This window comes from Lemur catta, chromosome 3, assembly GCF_020740605.2.
Source record: "Lemur catta isolate mLemCat1 chromosome 3, mLemCat1.pri, whole genome shotgun sequence".
In the NCBI taxonomy this organism is placed as follows: domain Eukaryota; kingdom Metazoa; phylum Chordata; class Mammalia; order Primates; family Lemuridae; genus Lemur; species Lemur catta.
The window spans coordinates 23180674-23197232 of NC_059130.1; the positions used below are offsets into that span (position 1 = coordinate 23180674).

The 16559-nt window shown below is 38.8% G+C and overlaps 1 protein-coding gene across 2 annotated transcripts in view; it reads left to right on the forward strand.

Annotated features, from left to right (window-relative positions):
- The window catches only part of CHD1L (chromodomain helicase DNA binding protein 1 like), a 44043-nt gene that overhangs the window by 7259 nt on the left and 20225 nt on the right, over positions 1 to 16559 (forward strand). For both annotated transcript variants that reach the window (XR_006733821.1, XM_045544836.1), the window contains exons 3-12: positions 242 to 348; positions 1174 to 1288; positions 1900 to 1931; positions 4628 to 4709; positions 6092 to 6254; positions 7651 to 7806; positions 9442 to 9534; positions 10949 to 11045; positions 12762 to 12835; positions 13940 to 14050. Coding sequence is in view for 1 of the 2 variants with exons in the window: in XM_045544836.1 (XP_045400792.1) it covers positions 242 to 348; positions 1174 to 1288; positions 1900 to 1931; positions 4628 to 4709; positions 6092 to 6254; positions 7651 to 7806; positions 9442 to 9534; positions 10949 to 11045; positions 12762 to 12835; positions 13940 to 14050 (1030 nt within the window). In the remaining variant the exon portion in view is untranslated. The remainder of the gene's footprint in view (positions 1 to 241; positions 349 to 1173; positions 1289 to 1899; positions 1932 to 4627; positions 4710 to 6091; positions 6255 to 7650; positions 7807 to 9441; positions 9535 to 10948; positions 11046 to 12761; positions 12836 to 13939; positions 14051 to 16559) is intronic.

The following is a 16559-nucleotide window of genomic DNA, read 5'->3' on the forward strand; positions in this document are numbered from 1 at the left end:
CTTCATTGCTTGTTAACTCAAAGTAATTGAGTACTATAAATTTCTATGGCAAGTATATTGAGGCTTACATGATTTCGCTCTAGGAGTGGATTACTCTCCTAATGTGTGGAAGATTGGACATTATTTCTTTGTAAATCAAGTCTTACATAAGAGTTTGTATTCCCTACAGGGTTGTGGGAACTTTGCGATTGTTTCTTATGAGGAAATGTAATCAAAACTGCTTTCTTTTTCTATATTCCAGGCTATCGCTCTCTTCATTTACTTGGCAGGAAGATTAAATGATGAAGGACCATTTCTGATTCTTTGTCCCTTGTCTGTTTTGAGCAACTGGAAAGAAGAGATGGTGAGGTACAAAGTGGATCTAATTGAAATTGTGTTGTTTACAATGGTGAAGATTTTTTTTTCTTGGATGTTATGTAAAATATGACAAAAACAACACATTGTCATAATCAATGAGTTTATTCCAGAAAACTCTAAACTGATGCACTATAGGTAGACCCTCAGGATATGATAGGGGGAGGGTCCAATGAATGTTATTATTACTATTTGGCAATTTAGATTAAGGTCAGCACTCATTTTTAGTAAATTTTGATGATCTAAAGGAGAAACCGTCTTTTTCTTGATGACATAGGAAGTAACTAACATGGAAAAAATAATTTTAGAGTCAGCACAAGAACTTTTTAGAGCTGACTCTTCTACCTATTTACATAGGGACTTGCCTTAAGGTTTAACACATTTAAGGGCCATGTGAGTTGTATTTAACTCACACTAGTTTTGAGCCTGGGGCCTCATGAAGCATATGTAACTCACATGTCTCTTTACCTTGGGAGCCATGAGAACTGTTTTTCAAGTTGCATATAACTCATGCACTGAAAACAATTAAAAATGACAAATTTTTCATTAAATTAGAAAGGATTATTTTGTTTTTGAAATTTTTATTCTATTTTTGTAATAAAACACTGTGGCCCCACGGAAAAATTTTTCTTTTTCTAGTGTGGCAGTCAATGTGTTAATTTTACTTTAGATAAAATGCAAAGCCCCGGGACTCCTGGTTGCTGGAGCTTATGAGGTCTGCACGTTGCAATCCTTCCCTGAAATGTTATTTTCCCAATATGCATACCCTGTCCCATGGCTCTAGCATTTGTGTTCATCTGCCTCTTTTTCTGGACTCAGATTTGCTCCAGGTCTTTCCTGTGTAACATATGCAGGCGACAAGGAGGAAAGAACTCACATTCAGCAAGATCTGAAGCAAGAGTCACATTTTCATGTGCTGCTGACTACCTATGAGGTATCCATTTGTTTCCCTATGGCAAGAACTCCTGACCTGGGACCTTTGAAGTTGCAGAATCTGGTGAAATTATATTTAATTTTTTTTGAGAGCACATATTTTTCTGGGAAGAGAGTCTGCCTTCATCAGATTCTCAAAGAGAGGGTGTGACCAAAAGAAGTGAAGATCACTGGGCTTCACATTAGTTAGATATTTCTCTCTCTCTTTCTCCTGGTGGATCAAGGAAGAAGGCTTCCCAGGGAGGTGGCAGTTGAGCTGCCTCTTGGTTGACAACAGTCTGGCAGAGGCAGGGAAAAGGGTTTTGTGGATCGAGGCATCATGTTTCTTACTGGAGGACAGGAATGAAGGATACTTAGTTCCAGTCTCATTTTAAATCCTTGTTCTTCATGCTAAGACTGTCTGGGTCACTGTAAGTAATACCTTCTACTTAATCATGCCTCTCTTGTCTTTGTTCATAAGACTTAGAAATTATGCTTAGGACTTTTTTTACTTAGTGAACAAATAAGACTTAGATAAATCCTGTAGTTTAAGAGAGCTCACAAAAAATCCAGCTATTACTATCAGAGTTTATCAATATCGGCCTTTATAACTTGTCTTCCTTAATTTTTCAGATTTGCTTGAAAGATGCATCTTTTCTAAAATCGTGAGTAGGTTGTACTACTGCAGAAACTATGTTGAATGCATCATGAAAGTCATGTTTTTGCCTCACGTTTTAGTACTTTATCTCTTTTCTGGTGTGTCTGATATGTCTTCTGTGAGCCTTATTTATGGATAGGCAGCATGGCAGAAGTCCTACATTCTAGCTGTGTGTCCTTGGGTTAGTTATTTAATCTCTGTGAACTTCAGCATCTTCATCTGTAAAATAGGAATAGTTGTTTCTTACCTTGGATTCCTATTATAAGAATTAAATGAGATTAAATATAAATAGTGTGGTTAATAGATATTAGATTCTTTATATTACAACTTGCGTAGACACTTTTCGGGACTGCTGTTTGGAGATTTTAATATAAGACGTGATTCATTTGAGCCTTTTCCTGGAAATAACCTAAAGTAGCAATCAGTGCATTAGAGTTAGCTTTAAAAAGGGAGTTTTAATTATACTTCTAATTAGTTAACTTTTAGTCCTCATATTGGTGCATGAAGTGTAGGAAACTTAGATTTAACTCTTAGTGCCACCTGATAATAGGAATAATACATTGCAATATATGGTCAGGTCAAGATAATGGTTATAATGTAAATTAAACAAAAGCTAGATTTTAGTTAAGTAAGAAAGAAAGACATGTTGACAGCATTTCATTTTCTATAAGCTGTGTTGTTAAGACATGGTTAGGTGGGGATTCTCCATCTTTAATATTCAGAAATTTTTGTTTTCAGAGCACATTATCAATATTTTAAATGTTATTTTTCATCTGTGTTTTTTGTGAGTTGGATTTCTATTTTCATCTTATTTTGAAATACTAAAGGCTAGGTCATAGATTTTATGACTTCTGTGTAAAATTTAAGTGAGCACATAATCTTTTCTTAGGAAGAAGATACGCTTTCCCGTTTTCTTTTTATTATAATATTAATGTCCAGCTTAATATTTGTTGAAGGTCTCACTGGAAAGCACTGTTCTGAGAGTTATGAGCAATACCAGAAAAGTAAGTCATAGAGCCAGCCTAAGAGGACACAAACTCCAGTACAGGGATAAGAAGTGTACAGATATTCATAATACATGGCAATAAATGGGAAGTCTCAGAAGATAATAAAACTGGGACATAAATGTTGTTGGGTACTTTACATACATTATCCCATTTAATCTTCGTGAAAACCCCAGTAGGCAGGTATTATCATCCATTTTAAATATGAAGAAAGTATGAGATTAGGTAGCCATGCAAGGCATATTGCTGATAAATGGCAAAGCAGACAGTTAAACCCAGCACTCTGTGCTGTAGAACCTCCTTTTAAGGGAGCTTCTCAAAGTATCTAGGGGCACTGGAGTTTTCATATTATTCAGCAGAAATACAATCTATCTCAGTTAATCTATTTTTAATGCATTTCCAGGTGGATTTAAGAACCTGTGTAACAGAGGGGCATTTATAATGTTGTCTTGTAGTGTGAATCCCAAAACATTGGTGTATTCTTTCAGTATATTTGGTAAGGTTATATTGCATATTACAGTATTGCACACTCTGAGAATAGCAGAGAAGTGTAATATAATCTCTGCCCTAAAGAGATTAATTATGGAGAGTTAGGACTATGCATGTTCATATGAAAAATTTGAAATTTTTTGGACAATAGACAGAATTCTTTGGATCAGAAGATTAGATTAGAAGAGGATTAGAAGTTACTTCATCAGACTCTCCATTCAGTTTGGAATTCCCTCCACCTCCTGCTCTTCAGGGAGCATCCTTTAGAATGTCCTTTGATGAGTGATTTGCTCCACTTCCTTTCGGTGAACCCAAATCCACCTCCCTGTATCCTCTTTCATCGAACAAACATTTATTGGATGCCTATGTGTATAAAAACCTAAGTGTCTAGTTTTTCACAAGGGAATAGGACCTATGTATTTAAGGCTAATTCAAATAGAGCTATGCTCTATACTGTGGACACTTTATCTCATGGCCATTGTCCACCTCCATCTGGACCCTTAATCCCTGTAATCCTTAAATGTGTTCTCTGCTTGTGTCACCCAGCCATCTCCTTGGACTTCCTGCACTTTCTTTAGACCCTCAGTATCCTACTACACTACAAAACATGCTGTGGCAACAGCCACCAATGACTTTCATATTTACAAATCCAGGATGTGTTTTCCTGGGCATTTCTGTAACATTGGATTCTATTTACCACGTCCCCATTTAAAAGTCACACTTCTTTAGCTACTGTGACATCACTGTCTCTTGATTTTTCTTCAGTGTTTGAATGTCAGCTCTACTTTTGTGACCTTGACCAAGTCACCTACCTTTCTGAGCTTCAGTCTCCTCATTGGTAAAATGAGCACAATTATGTTTACTTGCCATATTCTTTTGGATTAAATAACACGTAAAGCCCAAGGTTAGAGTCTGGCACACAGTAGGAGGTCATAAATGTTTCCTTTTCCTTTCTCTCTCTGGCTCTTCCCTTTCTGCATGGATTTTCCCATCTTAGAAGGAAAAATTCCCTTAACCAAACTGCCTTATCCAGATATTGTCTTATGTATGTGGTAGCTTCTCAAATAGGAAGGTAATTTGGTGGCATTTGTAATACAATGGGCTTACTGTTACTCTTTTTAACAATAGTCACAGTTTTGTAGTAAGACGTTTGATTGTGACATTTGTGTTTAAATTACGTGAAACTGAAAGCTTGAATTTTTTCTCACAGATTCCCTTGGAGTGTTCTTGTTGTGGACGAAGCTCACAGGTTGAAAAACCAAAGCTCTCTGCTGCATAAAACTCTTTCAGAGGTAAACTCACAAGATAGTTTTTATATACCCTCCCCTTTCTTTAATAGGCTTTATTTTTAGAGCAATTTTAGGTTCACAGCAAAATTGAGCAGAAAATGCAGAGATTTCTTATATATTCCTGCCCTCACAAATATACAGCTTTCCCTGCCATCAACGTCCTGCACCCGAGTGGTACATTTGTTACAACTGATAAATCTACATTGACACATCAGTATCTCCCAAAGTCATAGTTTACATTAGGGTTCACCCTTGGTGCTGTACATTCTGTGGGATTGGACAAGTATATAATGATATGTATCCACCGTTACAATATCATACAGAGTAGTTTCACTACCCTAAAAACCCTCTGTGCTCCACCTATTCATCCCTCCTTCCCCTCCTAACTCCCTTTTAAAAAAAATTATTAGTTTAGACCTGTATAGAGTCAATTAAATTGAAACCTTTTTCTTCTGTCAGATTTCTGCAGGACTACATGAACATTTTGTGGGTGACAGAAGTGGCACTTAATATGGCCTAACTTTTTCTTCTTCAACTTTTATGTAGGAGATAATGTTTACTAAAATCTAGTTATCAAATGAATAAGGCCCTGTTCCAATAAAATATATTGTATTTTTGGAAATGTTTCAGTTCTCTTTTGATCATATTCAAAGGGGCAGTTTCTTTAAAAAATAATCTTACTGTGCTTCTGTATGCAGTAGTAGATAGTAATATATTGGACGTACTGTACCCGTCCCCCAATTTACCTGTTTAAAATATTTGACAATTCATATGGAGTCATGAAGAGAACAAGTTTGTGCTACAGAATATTACCGCCTGTCTCTCCTGTCTTTGTCTTTCATTCCCTTCTCTTGATCTCTTGCATCGTTCTGGCAAAGCAGATGAGAAATAGCAAGGTAACCTAGACTTGCCCTTTTTTCTGAGGAGCCAGTGGAATGTGGCTCCTTTTTATTATCGACCTGATAAAGGCTTGTTCGTTCATGAGCCTACATATGTTAATTTCTGTGATGATAATTGAAGTTTGGTCCCTATGGAGGTGATAACACATAGTTTGAATCCCCACATAGATGAACCGTAACTACGTTGAGTACTTGTGTAGTACTTTAGAGTTCACAAAATGTTATTACTTACAGCCTAATAACAGTCTAATCTTCTTCACAGGATTATTTTCCCCTTCTTGTAGTTGAAACTGAAGAGGTATTTATTCCCTACATGAAACAGCTAGTATACAACTTTAGCCTGAGCCTTCTGGTGTCATGTCCTTTTGGTCATTGGTCATTCCATTAAATCATGCCTCTCTTTGTGTGGGTAAAGGTAGTGAAGGGTAACTCAGCCTTGCTTTCTGATGTTATGGGTTTTTAATTTTATTTGTTTATATATTTGAGTTCTCAGTAGTCTTCAGTCTCCTGTTGACCGGAACTCCCATCCAGAACAGCCTCCAAGAACTCTACTCCCTCCTCAGTTTTGTGGAGCCTGATCTTTTTCCCAAGGAACAGGTGGAAGATTTTGTTCAGCGTTACCAGGATATTGAGAAAGAGTCTGAGTCAGGCAAGTTCCTTTCCTACAAATCATTCCCAAGGGGTCTTGGGACGGGAACTGTGATTACAGGTAGAAAAGAAAGAGAATTGATAACCAGAGGATACTTTCCAGGGAGATAAAGAGCCACAAAATATAAGGTAGATATTAGCTCTCTCATGCTGTTTACAATTGTCTGCTATTCATGACTCTCTCATTCGTTATGTGATTCTGCAAGAAAGCTTATTTGGTTTATTTTTGGAAGAAGTAGAAAGTGCCTGCTGATTTGCAGATTTTTCCCCCCACTTGTAATTTCTATAAAGGCTTTGTTAACTTTACATGCCACTTTTTGAGATGGAAAAGTATGTGGGTGCTGCAGTCCCAAACTACTGTTCAGCATTCTGCAACACTTGTGTTTCTTTCAACATTGCTCTAAAACCAAAAGTCTGGGATGGATGGGAGGTGGAAGTGAAGGAGGGAAACCTTCCTCATTCATATAGCCAACAGTTATAGTCTTCTTCCTCTCATACCTTTGCCCTTCTGCCTTGTAGAATTATCTGTCTATCCCTCTGATATTAATCCTGGGATGATTTTTCAAAACATGCCAACTAGTCAGTATTTATGTACTGGGTAAGTGTGAGCTCAAGGGGCTTCTCATAGCAAAATCCTCATACCACAGGCTGAAGATTACCTGGGGAACCTGCTCTGATTGCTCCCATGTTTAGGGTTCCCAGATAAAATATGGGATACACAGTTAAATATTACATGGGACATACTTGTATTCAAGTTATTCATTGTTTCTATGAAATTCAAATTTAACTGGGCACCTGTATTTTTATTTGCTGTATATGGCAACCCTACATTTAGTATAATTCTAATTTAGGGTGGTTTCTGAAATTCAAGGCACCTGGGGCTCCCTTTATTTTGACATTTTGAAGACACCTGGGGAAGGGGCAAGGGGTTCAAAGTCAAAAGAACCAAATCTGAATGTTGCAGAAATTCACATCCATCCCAGCTGTGTGAGTTTGAATAACTACTTAATTTCCTTGAGCCTCACTTAACTCAGCTATAAAAATGGGAACAGTATTACTTGCCCTACATTTCTAAACTGTTGTGCTGATCAGTAAGATTAAATGCAAAAATACTGTGAAAACAAAAGAGTTTTGTGCAAATGATATTATTAGTAAGAATCAAATTCTTTGAGTGTTATGTCATTAGTCCTTGGGTTAAGAGCCAGTAATGATTCCAGAAGGAGTTGGGAAGAAGATCCCAGTAAAGGAAGAAACACTGTGAAAAATTACCGTACTGGCCTAGAAAGCAGGATTAACATGAAAACGAGAAACAAAAATAAGTTGCTATACATTCTGTAGTAGTTCAATGCCTTGGTTCTACATTTGTCCCACACTTCCTGTATTTTTTTCTTATACAGCCAGTGAGTTGCACAGACTCTTGCAGCCATTTCTGCTGAGGCGAGTGAAAGCTGAGGTAGCTACGGAGCTTCCCAAGAAGTCAGAAGTAGTGATATACCACGGCATGTCAGCATTGCAGAAAAAATGCTACAAGGCCATTTTGATGAAAGACCTAGGTAATCAGGGGGGCACTTACACATTTAGAAACTAAACAAGGATGTGATTTTCATGCAGGGAAATATTTTGTAATCATACTCACTTTGTGGGTCACTGCAGGCTCCAGGTCCTGGGCTGTGAGCAGATGATCCTTCTGCCTCAGCCTCCCAGGTAGCTGGGATGACAGGCAAGCACCACAGTGCCCGACTGGGTTTTGTGTATTTTTTTTTTGTTTCTTGTTTCTAGGGATAGAGACAGGGTCTCACTGTGCTCAGGCTGGTGTCAAACCCCTGAGCTGCAGCTATCCTCCCGTCTTGGCCTCCCAGAAAGCTGGGATTACAGGCATGAGCCACCACGCCCGGCCGAGTAATCATACTCACTTTGTATACCAACAATTCAAAATTTTGTTTTCTGGATAATTCAGGTCAGCTACAGTGAGACTGTGACAGTACCTTAAATGTAACACAGAATTGGTTGTTACAGTTGTGAAAGTTCCTCCCCCCCCCCACCAGTTTTCCTTATTGCCTGTAATTGACAAATACTTCTAGGTGTCCCAGTCATGCCTTTCATCCTTCCACCCTATCAGATACAGGAGTCCCCCTTCGCCACGGTTTCACTTTCCACGGTTTCAGTTACCCACAGTGAACTGTGGTCTGAAAATATAAATGGAAAATTCCAGAAGTAAACAATTCATAAGTTTTAAATTGCATGCACCATTCTGAGTAGCATAGTGAAATCTCATGCCATCCTTCCTGGGCTATGACTCCTCCCTTTGTCCAGCGTCTCCGTGCTGTCAGCACTGCCTGCCTTAGTCACTTAGTACCTGGCTCTGTTATGAGATCGACTGTCGTGGTATCAGTATCTCAGTGCTTCTGTTCTAGTAACCCTTATTTTACTTAATAATGGCCCCAAAGCACAAGAATCATGATGCTGGCATTTTGAATAAAGCCAAAGAAAAGCCGTAAAGTGCTTCCTTTAAGGGAAAAGGTGAAAGATCTTGACTCAATAAGGAAAGAAAAAAATTCGTATGCTGAGGTTGCTAAGAATGAATCTTCTGCGAAATTATAGTCATAATGGTTCTGTTTTATTAGTGTTGTCAATCTCTTACGGTGCCTAATTTACAAATTAAACTTTATCATAGTTATGTATGTACAGGAAAGAAACAGTATATTTAGGGTTTGGTACTAATGTTCCAGGCAGTTACTGGAGGTCTTGGAACGTATCCCCCACAGATTAAGAGGGGACTATTGTATTTAATAGATGACAAAACTTTTTTTATTGAATTAAATTCACTGGGAGGAATTGAGAATGGCAAGGGAGAGATAGGAGTGGAATAGTCTCTCAATTTGCATGTTTTTGGCCCCCGACTGCACAAAAACAGTTAAGGAAATTTAGAATTTTGCAAAAGAATAACAAAATATTCCTGAGTTCACTTTATAGTTTAGGCTTCTTTCTTAAAACAAAATGGTGGTTAAGAAAATTTCATATAAATGTGCTGTGAATTCTCAATGCAATTCAGATGAAATTTGGGAGGTTGATAACCTGTTTGAAGGATATATTGTGGAGACAATGTTATTTGTGGAAACATAGGCTTTTTTTTTTCTTCTTTTTTTGGTTCAATAGCATCCATCTCTCTCTGTTTTTGTAAATTTCAGATGCATTTGCAAATGAGATGGCAAAGAAAGTTAAACTTCAGAATATCTTGTCCCAGCTCCGAAAGTGTGTGGATCACCCATATTTGTTTGATGGTAAGGCAGTGCCCTTTTTTTTCCTCATTATTTTTTGTTAACATTTCTGAGGCCAAAATTATAGCAAAATTCTTAGAATTGCTTATATTTACTGTGTCTTTATTCTCAGTTTCTTTGTATTGGTGTTATATATTGTTCATATTCAAGTTTCTTCAGTTGTTCCCATAACATCCCTTACAGGTATGTTTTTCTTTTCCTTTCTCCTTTCCTCTCCTTTCCTTCCTTTTCTCTTTCTTTTCTTCTTTTCCAAGATCCAGTCATAGGTCTTGCACTGCATTTGTCATGTCTCTTTATTCTCCTATAATCTAGAAACATTCTTCAGATTTTTTTGTGTGTGCACACGTGCCTTTTTTTTTTTTTTTTTATCTTTCCTGACATGAGGAATCAAGGCCAGTGGTTTTATGGAATGTGTCATCGTCTAGATTTATCTGATCATTTCTTCATGATTAGATTTCCATTGTCTTGAACCCACTGGTTGGCCTTCCATCACCACTATTCCAAGGTCACTGGTGATCTCCATGTTGCCCAACTGATGGTTCCTTGTCAGCTCATGTTTCAGTTGTCCTCTCAGAAGCTTTTGGCACGCTCAAGCACTTCTTTTTGAAATGCTTTCCTCCCTTGGCTTCTGGGGTAACACTCTCTCTTCTCCACCTACCTTACATCTGTTCTTCTTAGACTCCTTTCCTATTTCCCCTTCATCTTACAGGCTCCTGTAAATTTCCCTGTAAGCACTGCTTTGGCTGCATCCTACAAATTCTGATGTGTAGTGTTTTCATTTTTATTCACACTGGGGCTTTTTTGATTCACTCTGATTGGTAGCTCTTGGAGCAGCTCCAGGACTTCTGTGCCCATGGAGGCTCCAGGATAGATAGGATCAAAGCCGAGGGTTTGCTGCAGTCATTTTAAGGGAGTCTTTACCAAGTAGTGCCAGGAACTGTTAAAAAATTTCACAGAATCTCAATTAGGTGCATATCAGAATTTTTTTAAGGGGTTGGAGGTGTTGAGAACATGAAGATTTTGAAAGAAGCCCTCCGAGTTATTCTGGCTGCCACCCCATACCTTGAGAATCACTAGTTTATACACAGAAGCCTATTTCTTGATTCACTTCTAGAGTGAGAGCCCCAAGATTCCGATTTTGGGTCTCATTGATGTTTAGCATCTTCTAGTGTCTCAGTTTCCTCAAGAGTGAGTTTATTACTCAGATAAATGTTCCTTAGGCTTGCTGGGTGCTGCAGGCTCTGTGATTGGTGTTAAGCAGCACTGAGATGATCATGCAGACAACTGATTATGAAATGCCTCAAAGAGAGATGAGGCTTGGGCCCACTCTCAGTTAGAAGGAGCGTAGCCTGTCTTTACTCAGGAAGTCTTCCCTGATGGAGGGCACGTTACTGGCAGTGGGTTCTTTGTTTTCCAGGTGTGGAGCCAGAGCCTTTTGAAGTTGGAGAGCACCTGATTGAGGCTAGTGGGAAACTTCACCTACTGGATAAGCTGCTGGCATTCCTGTATTCCAGGTAGGTGACAGGTTCACATTTTCTGCTCTGAGCTAATGACTGTTAAGACCTGAATAATGAGGGGCTCACTGATTTGTTGAGGCTGATTCCAGCTTTTCTTTTTTCAAGACCTTGATTCAGGTTCTACCTTCCTTGTCACTACACTCCCACCCCCTTCCGCCCCATCCTACCTCTCCCCCTCTCCAGTCATTCTTTCGTTTCTTGAATTCCTACAGCAGAAAGATCCTAAGCTAGCACTTGGCAATGTACCACTTTAGTCTGCAATCTGGTTAATGGGTGTATGTCAACCGTATCACTCCAACTGTATTGTTTGGCTCCACAGGGACAGCAACAACATAGAACATTTCTTTTATAATTGCCTGCTGGAACCTTGTATTGAATTAGCACATAATAAGGACTCAGTAAACTTTCTTTTTGTTTACCCATGGGGTTTGATTTGAACTCAAGGGGATCTTGAGGGACTCTTTACACAAGTTGGGCATTAGAAGACCAGGTTTAATTAGTGTCCGGCGGACCTGTGTCCAGCTTCTACTTGATCCTCCAAGGCACCAGAGGGAAGGAGGAGTCTAGGAAAAGCCCAGACTCCCAAGGATTTCAGAGTTGTCCTTTTGGGATGACTGCCTCAGATATGACCTGAACTAACCCAAAACTTCAGATTTGGCAAAATTGCCCAACCTTAGGAATGTGCAAGTTAAATAATTGCATGTCTTACTATATTTTTATTGGCTCTGATATATCTACCATACGTGTGTTAGAATTGGAAAAGGACATATTGTCTGCCCAACTTTTTCATTTCATAGATTCAGAAAGGTTATGTGACTTCAAGGGTGACAAAGCCAGCAACTGACAGAGATGAGATTAGAATTGAGGTCCTCAACGTCAAATTCAATGCTTTTTCCACCCATTTGGGACTAGAGTTTTAAGAGTTCTCCATAATTGTTCCTCTTACACTTGTTGCAAGCTCCTATTAAATTAGTTTTCATAATAAAAATACTGTTTTGACAGTGTTGTGCTTCTTCGTGCAAATTTAAAATAATGGCTGGTAACAAGAGGCTATAGGCTTGACTTTGTTCTTGACTTAATCCATCATTTTGCCTCCTTCTTTCCTCTCTATTCTTCCTATACATCAGTTTGTTATATGTCATGGGAGATGAGATGTCACCTGCCCCTTGCTTCCCTAAAGTGAGACTTCTCAGACTTTTCAAGCAATATAACCATAGATAAGAAGATAGTGACTTTACACCCCCACATAGACAATAGCGATATGCAGCTGACCACAGGCTCCTCAGGGTCTCCAGTTTCTGTGGGGTTTGTGTGTTTGAATTTTTACATTTTACTCTTAACATATCTTATTTTGCTGTTAAAATGAAGGCTTGTATTTCTTTCCATTGAGCAAATTGACACTCCAGAAAGAGGCACATTGGTTATTCTAGGGCTTCTTATACCCCCAGTGCATTGACACATGCCCCTGGGAATATCTCCACTCTAGTTTGAGAACAACTGCTCTGAAGGACATAGCTACATGGGGAGGTATATTCTTATATAAGGCATTTAGGGTGGTTTCTGAAGAAGTCTCTGTAAATTATAGGACATTTATATTTCTACTTCAGTATTTCATTTATTTATAAACTTGTATTCTTTGGTAAGTTTTGCCTGAGGGAAACTCACCTTAAATACTAGAATTGGCAGTTTTTCCTTTCTTTTTTTCCTTGCCAGGGGCCATCGGGTTTTACTTTTCTCCCAAATGACCCAGATGTTGGATATTCTCCAAGACTATATGGATTACAGAGGTGACACCCTTGGCCACTACATTACTTAAGGCTTTTTTAGACTTAAAGTGTGGAGAGTGGAGAGTGGGGTGTGAAGGCAAGGATTGAGAGTAGGGAGAGGCACGTGGGCAGAACACCCACGTTCCCATCACTTCTGTGATTTAAAATTATGAGCGCTGGAGCAAGTGTTGTGGAAATGTTGAGTGTTTTTGAAAATGTATGATAAACAGTTTTGGTGACTAGAGCTCTCAGTGTCTCATAACATTGACCTCAATGATTGAGCACTTACTGAGGATCAGTAAATAAGATGAATATTAAAAGAGATCCCACAAATAAACCACAGAAAAGATAAGATCAATTTTTTTCTATATAGACAATAGAGAATGTAGGTTAGGTTACTTGGGAACTCTGTTTAATATATAATAAGATTGATGTGGGATGATGGGAAAAGGCTGTAACATTGGTTGATTGTGAGCCCAGTGGTGTAAAAGTATCAGCTCTAGACCGTACAATGTAAAAAATTAGTCCAGGGTGGGTCTCTCAGATCCACTTGATGCCCTCTAAGTATGACAGTACACCTGGTCCAGTGGACACTTGCAGAAATGCCATTGGCACACTGGCGAGTCCCAGATGCACAGACACGGCCTGAGCTTGCAGCTCCACTTCCTGACATGGGTGTCTGGTCCCGGGCGGAAAACCCTGACGCTTCCCCAAAAGGCAGATCTGTGCCAGCAAGCAGGCTCGCTGACCTGCTCTGAGTACTTGTCTTACTGCTTGTACAGATAGAGATCGTGTCTCAGCAAGATTAGAAACTACCACACAGTGTGGACATTTGGGACTGGTTGGGAATAGTTAAAATTGAGTCTTAACTCCGTAAATGCCAAAGACATCAACTGCATGTATTTGAAAACCCCAGAGGAGTATGTTATGGTGAGTTATTTTATGAAATGATAAATTGTCCCCCTACATTTAAATTTTTCCCATGGGATTTGCTTCAAGTAGGGCCATGGCTGTATATGGATGGGGACAACATTGGCCTTTGGTTTTGGGCAGACTTAATTTTTGGTTCCCCAGAGAGCACTTGAAAAGGATTACGATTTCTCTGTTTTCTTCCTCTGTGTAAAGGCTACAGCTATGAGCGTGTGGATGGTTCCGTGAGAGGAGAAGAGAGACACTTGGCCATTAAGAACTTTGGACAGCAGCCCATTTTCATTTTCCTTCTGAGTACCAGGGCAGGTAGGCCACGTAGCCATTGACTAAAGCAGACACACAAGGGGCGATGGAGTACTTTTACAAATCCCTGCTGTTAGTACATTTTTCCTTAATTCTCTGAAAGGGAAAGTTATTACTGAGGAGTGTAAAACAAGAGGAATTGAGGTAGTTGGCACAGTTTGTCAAGGTGCTGAACTTCTAGCATGGTGCTTTTTTCTATCTAACCTGTGCAAGCTGTCATCTCATCAAAGAAGTAAGGCTGGTGTTGTTTGGAAGGTAATTCTGATCTGCTTTGACCACTGACTTGGAAGTATCCTGAATGATTTCTGTGATTTTGTGGAAAGTTTTATTTATATTCCTAATCATGAATTTGGGAAATAAAATAACAGTCTGCTATTTGCCCTTCCTCCCTAAGTACCTCTGGAATAGTGTTGTCAAAGCTCAGCAAAAATCTTGTTGTTTAAAAAATGTGATTTTATTGAAACTGCCAGCTTTTTAGAATTATTTATGACATTGTCTGCATATGACTTAAATCATAAATATTACATATAAAATTTGTAGTGCTTTACCAGTTACAGAGTGCTTTCATAGATGATTAATTTGAATCAGTTCTTGGAGGTGAAGTTATACACATGAACTAGAGCAAGCAGACCTTAAAGTAGTTTTGAACACATAGAATCTTAGTTTCATTATCTTATTTTTTATAGACCTAAATCTTGATGGCGGTGGCGTGTGAATTGATGAATACATGCAGGAACAATACATGTAGGAACATGAAAGGGATGTGTGTCCTCTATAGTAAAGACGGGTCAATATTTTTATAAAAAGAGAGTTCAGTCTTATTTAAAAAGTTTTATAAGTGCCTAGTACTAAAAGGATATATAAAAGAAGTATGAGATATAGTCCTTTATAAGGAGATTATTTCACCTGTGTATGTTGTATCTCCCTAATAAAATTAATAATACAAGATATAATCAGATTCATTTGGCCTCACTTCCCAAGATCACAGACCGCACCCCGAGTCTCAGCCATTTACTCACATGATCAGTCATCTCTGGGGTATTCTTAGGAGAAACTGGAAGGATCAGGGCAGATACACCATCAGTGTTGGGAAAATAGTTCCATTTATGCTTCAGTGATTTTGCCAATCTTCATATTCAGAGAGCAGCAGCATGTTTGAAATGTCTAAAATTAAAAAGAAGGACAACTCTGCTTTTCAGTTAATCTCCTTGAAGGACTCAGAGTAGCTCTTTTAGGAGCAGAAACAGTCCTGGATATCAGCCGTTTCCATACACTGTCCATACACTGTTGTGTTTGCTATCACGGTCTGGCTGCAGTTTTGCAGCATTTTCATTTATTTAAATTGCCACCAGATGGCAGTGTTAGCTCATGAATATGTCCCAAACAAATACAGATATAGCTTATATATAAAAATATCACCCCTCAGTGAGCAAGAGCTGAACTCAGACATTAATTCCATAAGAAGATAATTTTTATGGAGCACATTTTTAAATGAAATAAGTGCCTGGGAGGTATTATAGTATAGTGGATAAAAGCACAGACTGTGGACCCACACCATATGGGAAGGAATCCTGGCTCTCTCATCTTCTAACTGTGCAACCTCAGATAAGTCCCTGAACCTCTCTGTGCTTCCATTTCAACATCTGTAAGATGGGCATAATCATAGTAACTACTCAGGGTTGTTCTGAGGGTTAAAGGAGTTGATACATGTAAAGTGCTTAGAACAATGCCTGGCAAGTAGTACTCACAGCATAAGTGTAGCTATCATTATTATTGTTAGGTATAATTTAGCACCTCTCAGTAATCAGTTGTTATTATCTCTTTGTACTGACTTTAATTTTACATGCAGGCTTTAATTAGCATTTTCCTGCCTGACTTGTCTTGAGATCCAGCTTAGAGTCAGTAGTCCCTCTCAAAAGTCTGTCCTTAACTCAGGCTCTTGGAAAAAGCCCTTTCAGGCTTGCTTGTTTCAGTAACAAGCTCTGACGACCCTGGCCAGGGGGAGTCTGTTTTGTACTTGTTTTCACATTAATCAAAGAGAAGGCTGCAAATTACTGTCATGGTTCCCTTAATTAATTCCTGGGACCCAGCATACTTCCTCAGCCCTTTTCCTGCAGCACTGAGGAAAGACCAGAAAGTTGTTCCGTGAAGTGTTCTTGTCTCGCCTTTGGTTTTGTTACTTTCTCTTTTGATTAATGAGGAAACAAGTACAGAAAAGACTCATGAAAGTTTTCTCCAATTGGAGGGGTGGTTTCCTGCTCTGCTTAGGAGTGTGATGTCATCCCCTCTTCTCAGCAACTTGTATCAGGGATCTTACTACCTAGTTGTAACTTGCAGTTGATGTAAACACTCTTTTTTTAACAGTGTCCACAGCAGACCTCTCTAATATTGAAAGCTGTTTTCTGAAAGAACATGTAGATTTTTTCCACAGACTATTCTGATCAAGGTTTTTAAGCAGAAGAGATTTAAAATGCCTTCACAGCACTAACTTGATTATCCACTTTTGCCACTT